The following is a 10,778-nucleotide window of genomic DNA, read 5'->3' on the forward strand; positions in this document are numbered from 1 at the left end:
TTACCACTTTGCAGAAGCGTGAGGTAGCTAGTATAAGGCTGCGATATCAGGGTGAACTGTTAATGTTCAGTCACTTTCGTAAGTCCTTAGTCACGTTTATACAATGAGATGGCAAATTAACGTTTCAAAATGAAAACGAAACGACACATTTTTGAACGCAAATATGCTGTGGGTAGCTTTCTTACACCCACGTGCTCTCATGGCCTTGGACTGAATTTCCACAGGCAAGTACGTGGTATTCTCAGTGACGTCTATATGTGCGACGTGGGCTTCTCGCGATAGCTTTTTTTGGCCATCCAACATGGCGTCGTAGGGATGCTGTATTGTTGTTTTACATGTACCTAGCTATGTGACAAGTGGATTCCTCTCGATTTATTACAACTAAAAAACGAACTAGACCAAATTGTCAGTCTCGATTCTGCGGGTATGAGAGGTCTAGGAAGACTATGCTGAGATCCACCGGTTTCTTCCGTGGAATTGACTGCCCGTTTTACACGGATAGTTGCAATGGGAAAAGCGGCAAATATGGGTGCAACAGACCATACTGTCACTTCAGACACAGCAAACATAGACGTGCGTCTTATGGCTCAAATGACACTAGAACATCAAAAGAACTTTACTCCACACAAAAGGGTGACTTACATTTATTTTGTATTCCTCTAGCTTAACTATGTTAGCTAGCTTTCCAGTGTTTGTTTATGTCGCAGTGGCTGCATAACGTTAGCTACAGTGTTTAGCTAAATATTTTAACCATTGTGAAATATAAAAATATATTTCGCCTTACTGAGGGGTTGATAACATCACATCTTGTACATTAAATAAATCCTCAATCGGCTTTACTGTGTGGCTGCATTAGCTAGCTAGTACATGTTAACTGTTAGCTAGTAAAGTCAGAGTGAGGTAAGGGGGTGTCATTATGTTAACCCGTTGAATTCAAAGGTTCTGCGTGTTGTGACAAGTCAGGTTTGTTGACAATGGCATTTGAAACCTTATTTATATGCAAGGTAGGGACAGAAAATAACATTCAACTGAACTGTTAGAGTACTGTAAAACTGTGCATTATACTTACCGTAGAACATGCTTGACAATTTGCTAATCCTAATTGGTATCTAATGGCTTCTTTCAGAGCAAGGTGGCTATGACCCATTCAACCCAGAGGTAGTAAGACCAGAGGAGCAACAGAATGGGGAGCCTGCTGCTGCAACAGTGGACATGGGTGCCCTCGAGCTTGAGTTGGTCAACCGTGCCATCGAGGCGGTACGCAGTGAGGTGGAGCGGGAAAAGAAGAAGCTCTCACAAATCGGGGACCTGGAATATGACCCTTCTGCCAGTTCTCCTAAAGTGTTGCTGAAACCACTCTCACAAAGTGGAGACCAGAAATATGACCCTACTGCCAGGTCCCCCAAGGTGTTGTCAAAACCACTCTCACGAACTGGGGACCAGGAATATGATCCCACTGCCAGTTCCCCCAAAGTGATGGCTAACTGGCCAAAACCACAGGCCGTGGCATCCCATTTGGCGTATGACCCAGGCAGTTATCAGATGACTACAACAGCTGATTACAATCCCACCCCTCGCTCCAGTAAGTACACCTTGGACTCTGACAGCAAGGACAACCATGCCAGCTCCATGGAATATGTGCCCACCTCGGTTACCAAAACAGCTTTGAAAAAGCCTGCTCGAACACGATCTCCTCATCTACCCTCTCCCCCTACTAGTCCTAAGTACTCCAATAATGCGGCCTTCTCCAAGAACAAGTACACAGTGGATAATTCTAAACCATCCACAGACATGGAATATGACCCTCTCTCCAACTATTCAGCTAAAATTGCTGTCAAGGATAAGAAAGACCAGAGGACAGGTGCTTCTAAGGGAGAAGGGAAAAAAAGACCTCACCTGTCAGGGACAGGAAAGCTGTCAACGGATGAGGAATATGTGCCAACCACCAAGAAGCCTCGACAGGTGATACCAGACCCACTGAAGTACACTGCCAGTTTCTCTGAGTCTGAGGAGAGCTCTGGGACAGAGTATCGACCCACCTCTCTCAGCCGTCTGCAGAGGAGGAAGAGCAGCAGTGGGTCAGTGGAGGAAGCCTCTGGTCCAGGAAAAGGAGAGAGGACAGAAAGAGCTCTAGGTGGGCCGAAACAACAGAGGAGTCGGGAGGCTAAAGAGCAGGAAGACTCAGAGAACCAGGAAGTAGCAAGGCAAAAAGACAAGCCAGAGACTGAAAAAGTGGCAGGTAAAACCAGCCACATGAAGAGCATCAAAGTAGAGAAGGTGCATAAATCTGAAAAGGAGTCCAGTAAAAAGAGTGGTGGTGGTGGTAGTAAAGAAAAAGGAGCAGTGGATGGTAAGAAAATAAGTGATTCAAAGAAATCAAGCCAAGAAACTGCAAAGAAGGACAGCAAGAATCAGGGAAAGAAAGAAGAGGAGAAAAGCAAGATAAAGGATAAATCCATAGACAAAGGCAAGGAGGGACAGGAAGAAAAGAGAAGTAATGGAAAGAGTAAGCTAAGGACAGACAAAGTAAAAGGGGCGTCAAGCAAGAGTGAGAGAGAAAAGGGGGGTGGGGATAGTAAAAAACTGAAGACTTCAGACAAGGAAAAGGACTCTTCTAAGTTTAAAGGACACAAGAATGGTAAACATGACAGCAGTGGAAGAGAAAAGGGCTCCAATAAAGTTAGCAAAGGGAGTTCTAACAGCAGTAAAGACAAGGTGAAGAAAAACAGCAGAAGCTTCTCGGATGGCAAAACAGGAAAGGTGAAACAAAGATCTCTGAGTCACGTAGATCTGTTTGGGGATGAGAGTGCAGAGGAGAAACGCGAGGAGGATGACGAGGAGGAGAAAATTGTGAGGAAGTCAGCTGCTGCTTTCAAGAGGGGGCATTTGAATAAGAGGAATGCCTCAGAGCTCACCCCCTCATCCTCAGAGGATGATGACATTGGTCCAGAGGATGACAGAGGCTATGATGACATGGATGGTGGTGGGGTGGACTACTCCGGTCTGCAGGTGGACATGGACTTTGACCTGGATGATGACCCAATGGAGGAGTGCTTACGGATCTTCAATGAATCCAAGGATGTGAAGACGGAGGACAAGGGAAGGCAAGCCAAGGTACCCATAGATTGCCATCTCCCTTCATTGTAAGTTGTTTTGTACAATATTTCCTTAGGTTACCATTCACTGCAGTTTATGCTGTTCATACAGGTCAGTAAAAATGTGTGTAATTGATTTTAGAATGGCACTGTTTCCAATATTCTGTTCATGAAATATTGTGTGAAATGTAAATCTGCTCAGTTTTTCCTTTCCCTTCCCAGCCCTCTAAAGATTCTGATGATGAGGATGCCACAGACAGCAATCAAACTACTCTCTTTCCTGGGCAGAAGAAGAGGGTTTCACATTTCTCCGCCAAAGGAAGTGTGAGTTTGTTCTCTGGAATTTACCCCATCTCTATGGTAACCACCATAGCAAAAAGCCTTTCATTGAATACAAACTGGATTCTGTGTTTCAGACTGAGGCAACGCCAAAGCCTCCACCGTACAGGAGACTGACTGCCCAGGAGATCTGTTACCAGCGCATGCAGATTGCCCAGCAGCAGGCCTCTCAGCTTGCAGCAGCCGTGAAGACTGCCTCTACACCCAGACCCAGGCCAAGCCTCAGCCCCTTCCCTGGGGAGAGGAAGAGAGTAGCCCACCGCCCCATCCCTTTACCATCCTCCTCCAAGTCTGGTAAGAATGCTTGGCCTAAGGTCTTTCTATCGTTCACCCCATATATGGTCATGTCATCTAACACAGGGTTTCCCAAACTCAGTTCTGCCCCCCCTGCCTTTTTCAAGTAATCAAAGCTTAATGATGAGTTGGTTATTTGAATCAGCTTTGTAGTGCTAGGGCAAAAACCAAAACGTGCACACGGGGGCCCCAGGACTGAGTTTGGGAAACCCTGATCTAACACGGAGTTTGTATGCATTACGATAGCACAAAAATATGAGACCAGAAAAGTGTCATTTAAGGACTGTGTTGTTGAGAAAACTTTCTTTATCTGGCTGCAGGTCTTGTCGAGGCAAAGCTAGCAGGCAGCAGAGTGTTGTCGCCCACCAGGACCCTCCCAGGAGGTGTCTCTGTGAAGGCCCAGACATCAGCCGGCATCTTGTCAAAGACCACCACCACTATTGCACAGAAGAGGGTGGCACACACTCCCACAATGAAGGTAACGGCAGGAATTTATAGTATGTCAGAACATTATCATGAAAACATAATATTTGTGTCTATTTAGTTGACATTATTTTTTATGTTCTTCTCAGAGCTCTGCAATGAAGCGCCCAGTGATTCCCACTGAGTTTGGAGCCAAAGTGCCCACCAACGTCCGCCAGCGATACCTCAACAACTTTATAGATGAGTGTATGAAGTTCTGCCCCTCTGAAGACTTGGCCTTCCAAATGGTATGAGACCACACAGGGTTGAATTGATTCATCATTTAATCTATCCATGTCTACAGTTAAGGATGTGTGCTCATAGCACTGCTAGTGGTATCCCATTTTAGAAAAGGGTGGATGAGTTATGTTTGTGAAATATTTGATGTGAGTTGAAGTTCTAACAGTGGACTGTCTCTCTAGGCCCTGGAGGAGGAGAAGGTGGTGTATGACCGGAGCAGCAGTAAGAACATCTACCTCAACGTGGCAGTCAACACACTGAAGAAGCTACGCAGCAAGAGCAGCTCCCCCACCTCACCCGTTGCCAGTATGTCACTGACACATACATTAACTATGTAGCAATTACAAACAGATGGTGTTTGGTGTAGTTGCAGCGCTTCTGTAAGTCGTTGCCCTTTTGCACAGATCTAGGATAAAATCTCCCTCCAAAAATGGCAACCTTTTACCTTTAGGTGAAAAAGAACCAAACTGAGTTAGATCAGAGTCTAATCATCCTGCTTGTCTTCTTTCAGGGAGCCCTGCAGTGGTGGGGAACAGGAAGGCCCAGTCCCATGAGGAAGTGCTGGGGGGACGCCTCGCTGCCAAGACCAGCTTCACCATCAACAGGACTGGCAAGCAACAGGAGGAGAAACTCAGTGGTTAGTAGCTAGTCCTCCTCTGGTTGGAGCTGGTATTACAGGCAGTAGATGTTTGATTAGGCAGGAGGGGCTTTGTATTCTAGCTATGTTTCTGCACGGCTGCAGGTGTCAGGCTGTACAGGAAGCTGAGGGACTATCTGATGACGGAGGAGCAGCTGCAGGAGCATGGATACCCCAGGCCACACCCTGAGCGCTCAGGTCGAGCCGTGGTCCACAACATCCCAGAAAAGAAGAATGTTGACCGTAAGTCTACAAAGCACCTACACACACCCTCCTCAGTCTGTTTTGGATCAAGTCCTTCTCTGCCAGACTAACAGATATTTTGATTTATTCAAAGCTTTTGCCAAGGTGTGCTGTCGATGTGGGGCCGAGTATAAGATCAACGCCAACGGCAACTGTGTTCGCAAGGAGGAGTGTAATCATCACTGGGGCCGTCTGCGCAGACATAAAGGTAGGTCTGTCTGTATGTATACAGTGAGTTTCAAAAGTATTTGGATACTAGCTAGGTTTCCATCCAATTTCCAACAGATTTTCATGCAAATATTCTAAAATCTGCATAAAACAATATTGGCATTTCCCACCAGAGATGTTTCGAGCAAACTTACTTTTTGCGGATAAAAGGCTGTGCGTGATGACGTAGTGCACATAAAAATACACTATATATACAAAAGCAAGTGGACTCCCCTTCAAATTTGTGGATTTGGCTATTTCAGCCACACCCGTTGCTGACAGGTGTATAAAATCGAACACACAGCCATTGGCGATGGGGATGGCAGGAGAAGGCAGGTAACAGGGTCCACTTTCTGTGATATGAATCCACTGCTCTTAGAGAAGACAATTTTTCCAATGAAGTGAAAACGTTCTGTCTGTTTTCCATTAACTCAGTCTCAGCTATAGCCTAAGATCACCATGCGCAATGCCAAGCGTCGGCTTGAGTGGTGTAAAGCTCGCTGCCATTGGACTCTGGACCAGTGGAAACGTGTTCTCTGGAGTGATGAATCAAGTTCCACCATATGTCAGTCTGACTGACAAATCTGGGTTTGGCAGATGCCAGGATAACTCTATCTGCCCAAATGCATAGTGCCAACTGTAATGTTTGGTGGAGGAGGAATAATGGTCTGGGGCTGTTTTTCATGGTTCGGGCTAGGTCCCTTAGTTCCAGTGAAGGGAAATCTTAACGCTACAGCATACAATGACATTCTAAATGTTTCTGTACTTCTAACATTGTGGCAACAGTTTGGGGAAGGCCCTTTCCTGGTAATTCATCCGCATGAAATGGCTGGGTGGAAATGTGGTTAGTGACAATTTTTTTGTTTTGGCTCTGTACTTCAGCACTTTGAAATGGAACAATGACTGGGGTTAAAGTGCAGCTTTCATTTGAGGGTAATTTTCATCCATATCGGGTGAACCGTTTAGAAATTACAGCACTTTTTGTGCATAGTCTTCCCCCCATTTTAGGGCACCAAATGTATTGGGACAAATTCACTTGTGTGTGTTAAAGTAGTCAAAAGTTCGGTATTTGGTCCCATATTCCTAAATAATGTATTGTCATCTTGGAGTCACTTTTATTGAAAATAAGAATAGAATATGTTCCTAAACATTTCTAGATTCATGTGGCTGCTACCATGATTACGGATAGTCCTGAATGAATAATGATGAGTAAGAACGTTACAAGCACAAATATCATATCCCCCCAAAAATGCTAACCTTCCCTGTTTTATTGTATTATATTCTTATTTACAATAAAAGTGACACCAAAATGACACATTATTTACCATTCATTTCTATTGGGCACAAATATATCTGTAACACAACCAAAACAAACTTAAATGGGGGGACTATGTACAAAAAGTGCAGTTCACAGATATGGATGAAAATACCCTCAAATGAAAGCTGACCGTCTGCACTAACATCATAGTCATTGTATCATTTCAAATCCAAAGTGCTGGAGTACAGAGCCAGAACAACAAAAATGGTGTCACTCTCCCAATACTTTTGGAGCTTACTGTATTTGTCTGTCTATGAACTTTTGCAGTTATTGAATTTGTGCATGTTGTAAAAGGAATGTTAGGATTTGAATGTAGTGTCATATTTTGAATTGGACTAGCAAGAGCTTCTGTGTGTCTGTGGTAAACAGTGTCGGGAGGCTGGGAGAATAACTACAACTGCTGCTCAGGGCCTGTGGGCTCTCCTGGCTGCTCTGTGTCTAAGGTAACACACCTAACAGTTCTGCTGTGTGATCAGTAATAATGTCAATACTGAGTTTCAACTGAGAAACATATGGGAACACAAGGGGGCAGTGTTGTGCAAGGCACATCGTGACAGCTACTTATTGAGCTTGATGACTTCCATTCAAAGCAGAATACTTTCTCTGTTTATGTTACATTTTAAGAATCAACTAATACCTGCCATTTGATTTTTCACCTTGCCTCCTGTCTGTCCACAGCAACACGTTCAGGACGGACGCAAAGAATCATTGGACGGCTATGTTCAGACCTTTGATAAGCAGCTGCCCCCAGACGGCAACGGTGGAGTCTACGCCCTGGACTGTGAGATGGTGAGCTTGCTGCTGCACTGCTTTTCTTTGGGCAGAATTAGCTGTATGAGTGCTGAGAGGGCCTCTTAATACCCTATATAATGTGTCGTCTTTGTCGCTCTCTTTCTCCTCGGTAACAGTGTTACACAAAGCAGGGTCTGGAGCTGACCAGGGTGACTGTTATCAACTCTGAGCTGAAAGTCATCTATGACACGTTTGTCAAACCCGAAAGCAAAGTGGTTGACTACAACACACGGTAAGGGATCGAGAGAAACTTTTTTCAATCTTGAGTGTGGAGATGTACAATATCTAGCATATGCGCGTACACACGCTAGGACAAATAAGAAATACGTTTTCATCATGGTTTGCGCAGGTTTTCGGGTGTAACAGAGGAGGACCTGGAGAATGCGACCATCACCCTGCGAGACGTGCAGGCTGTGATCCTCAACATGTTCAGCACTGAGTCCATCCTCATAGGACACAGCCTGGAGAGTGACCTCTTCGCCCTCAAGGTACACACGCACACACTCCCCTAATCTGATTGCCCTCTGGTCATTACGTGTGTGTGTTTTACTATACTATTCGTGTGAGTACCAGAAGTCCTTACACGAATAGAAAACCAATAACAATTCAGAGAAGTTTGGACATTTTGACAGTCCTCAGTTGTAAAAAAGCTATTTTAGTGGGGCCTCCTGAGTGGCGCAGTGGTCTAAGGCACTGCAGTGCTTGAGGCGTCACTACAGACCCGGGTTCAATCCCGGACTGTGTCACGACCGGCCGTGACCGGGAGTCCCATGGCCATCACTAGGACGCATGACTTGACTTTCGCGTCTCCCGAGCCCATTGGAGAGTTGCAGCGATGAGGCAAGATCGAAATTGGGGAGAAAAGTGGTAAAATACCAAAATAAGGCTGTTTAGGGATTAGGTTAAGGGGTTATGGAAAATAGGATTTTGAATGGGAATCAATCCTCACAAGTATAGTACGACGTAGGTAGGTGTGTCTGTGTAATGGCCCTCACTCTGTATCTCATGCTGTCTTTGTAGGTCATACACGGCACTATAGTGGACACAGCCATCGTGTTCCCCCATCGCCTGGGCTTGCCATACAAGCGGGCCCTGAGGAACCTCATGGCAGACCACCTCAAACGCATCATACAGGACAGCGGTGAGCAGCTAAGCCCTCATTACACTGTTTATTGTTCCTCTGTATGATATACATTGGTCACATGTCAACAAATCACTAGTAGGCCATTTCCCTCTCTGGTTTCAGTTGAAGGTCATGACTCCAGTGAGGACGCCTGCGCCTGCATGGAGCTCATGATATGGAAGATCCGAGAAGACGCCAAGGTAAAGAGATGACTTTTGCTCCCCTCTGACCGGACCGCTGTAGAGAGACGGACAGGGAGGGGGAGAGAAGGGAAGCTGAGGGCCCTGGAGAGAGCTGTCTGTCTGAGAGGCCAACAGCCCAGCACTTTTCTACTGTGGTGGGACCTTGGCAGTGACAGAGCGCAAGATGCTGAGAATGTGCTCCTCTAAAGAGATCTGCAGGGATGGCCAAGTCACTGTGTTGCCTGGTCAGGTGGGCCATAGTGGACAGGTTCTGCTGGAGTACATTGGAGTGCCAGCAGAGCCAGAGCCCTCGATAGAGTGAGTTGGTAAAAGGCAGAAATCAACAGTGTTTTCATTTACTGTTCCTGTTTTATTTAGAAAATCCATGATCATGATTGTCACCAGTTTTTGTTGGTATGTATTCTTCTCCTCTGGCGATCTAACTCTGAAAGACGGGGGGTTCTTGTTCACAGTATGTTATGTGAACGAAGACAAAATTCTATTGCTGCTGAGCTGCATCCTTGGCCCAACTTGCACTATAGAAATGCTCTCTTCTCTATTGGGCTAAAGTACCTCATCTGTGTTGAATGAATACAGTACTGAAGACTTGGTACTGAAGAACTTGCTACATCGTTGTCTAAACATGGTTATTCTCAGTCATGGAACGGTGCCACCATACATGCACTCGGTGTTGGGGTTTGTACCACATCTGTGCTGTTAGATGAAATGTGGTCAATCTCTTAGTATTTTGTCGGCTCTCAAACTTGATTAAGCATGACGGTCAGACCCCAAAACAGAAATATTTATGTGTCTAAAATTGTCCTGGTATGGTTGATTAGAGATATTGTGTTGAATAGCTTGACCATCAAAACTCACTAGCTATCTCTGTGTCCTGTGCACTGCATGAAAGTGAACTTGGGCTATTTTTATAGCCACACAGATAGAACCTATTACTCCCAGGGTATGTAGAAAACTATGTCCACATTATGCAACAATTAGTTATTCAATGCAGACAGATATCAAATTGTTTATAGTAGCTAACGGCTATAATTTTGTGTTAAATATGGTATAACATATGAGGGTAAAAAAAACTTGTGCTGTATATATGCTGTAAGTTGTTTCCTTTTTGTATTTTTTGGGGGGGGTTTATCTTTTTCTATTAAAAAGATTGAAAAGATCTGGTTTATGTAATTTATTTTTGCTGCCAATGTCAAAGCATAATAAACATTGTGTATAGTTGACCAAATGTAGGTGGTTTACTTAAATATTAGTGCCTATCCTGTACATATACAGTGCCTTCAGAAAATATTCGCACCCCTTGACTTTTCCCACATTTTGTTGTGTTAAAGTGGGGTTAAAATGGATTTAATTGTTAAACAATTTGTCAACGATCTACACAAAATACTCTGTCAAAGTGGAAGAAAAATTCTAAACATTTGTAAAAAATAAAAAAATACAAAAAAACAATTGAACTCTAATATATCTTGATTAGATAAGTATTCAACCTCCTGAGTCAATACATGTCAGAATCACCTTTGACAGCGATGTGAGTCTTTCTGGGTAAGTTTCTAAGAGCTTTGCACACCTGGATTGTACAATATTTGCACATTATTTTTTTATATTATTCAAGCTCAAGGTTGTTGATCATTGCTAAACAGCCATTTTCAAGTCTTGTCATACATTTTCAAGCAGATTTAAGTCAAAACTGTAACTAGGCCACCCAGGAACATTCAATGTCCTCTTGGTAAGCAACTCCAGTGTACAGTTGAAGTTGGAAGTTTACATACACTTAGGTTGGAGTCATTAAAACTAGTTTCTCAACCACTCCACAAATTTCTTGTTAACA

At 44.3% G+C, this 10,778-nt stretch overlaps 1 protein-coding gene across 1 annotated transcript; it reads left to right on the forward strand.

The window, feature by feature from the left end:
• The first annotated feature begins 289 nt into the window (after positions 1-289).
• On the forward strand, positions 290-10,109 carry LOC106613849 (RNA exonuclease 1 homolog). The gene is made up of 16 exons (XM_014216522.3): positions 290-633; positions 1,127-3,114; positions 3,318-3,419; positions 3,512-3,728; positions 4,049-4,206; positions 4,301-4,438; positions 4,613-4,736; positions 4,942-5,067; positions 5,173-5,310; positions 5,405-5,518; positions 7,205-7,278; positions 7,514-7,624; positions 7,744-7,859; positions 7,977-8,115; positions 8,648-8,768; positions 8,874-10,109. The coding sequence occupies exons 1-16, from the start codon at positions 447-449 to the stop codon at positions 8,960-8,962; spliced, it is 3,942 nt and encodes a 1,313-aa protein (XP_014071997.3). The 5' UTR covers positions 290-446; the 3' UTR covers positions 8,963-10,109.
• The last annotated feature ends 669 nt before the right edge of the window (positions 10,110-10,778 follow it).

Source organism: Salmo salar, chromosome 10 (genome assembly GCF_965601325.2).
Source record: "Salmo salar chromosome 10, fSalSal1, whole genome shotgun sequence".
Classification (NCBI taxonomy): domain Eukaryota; kingdom Metazoa; phylum Chordata; class Actinopteri; order Salmoniformes; family Salmonidae; genus Salmo; species Salmo salar.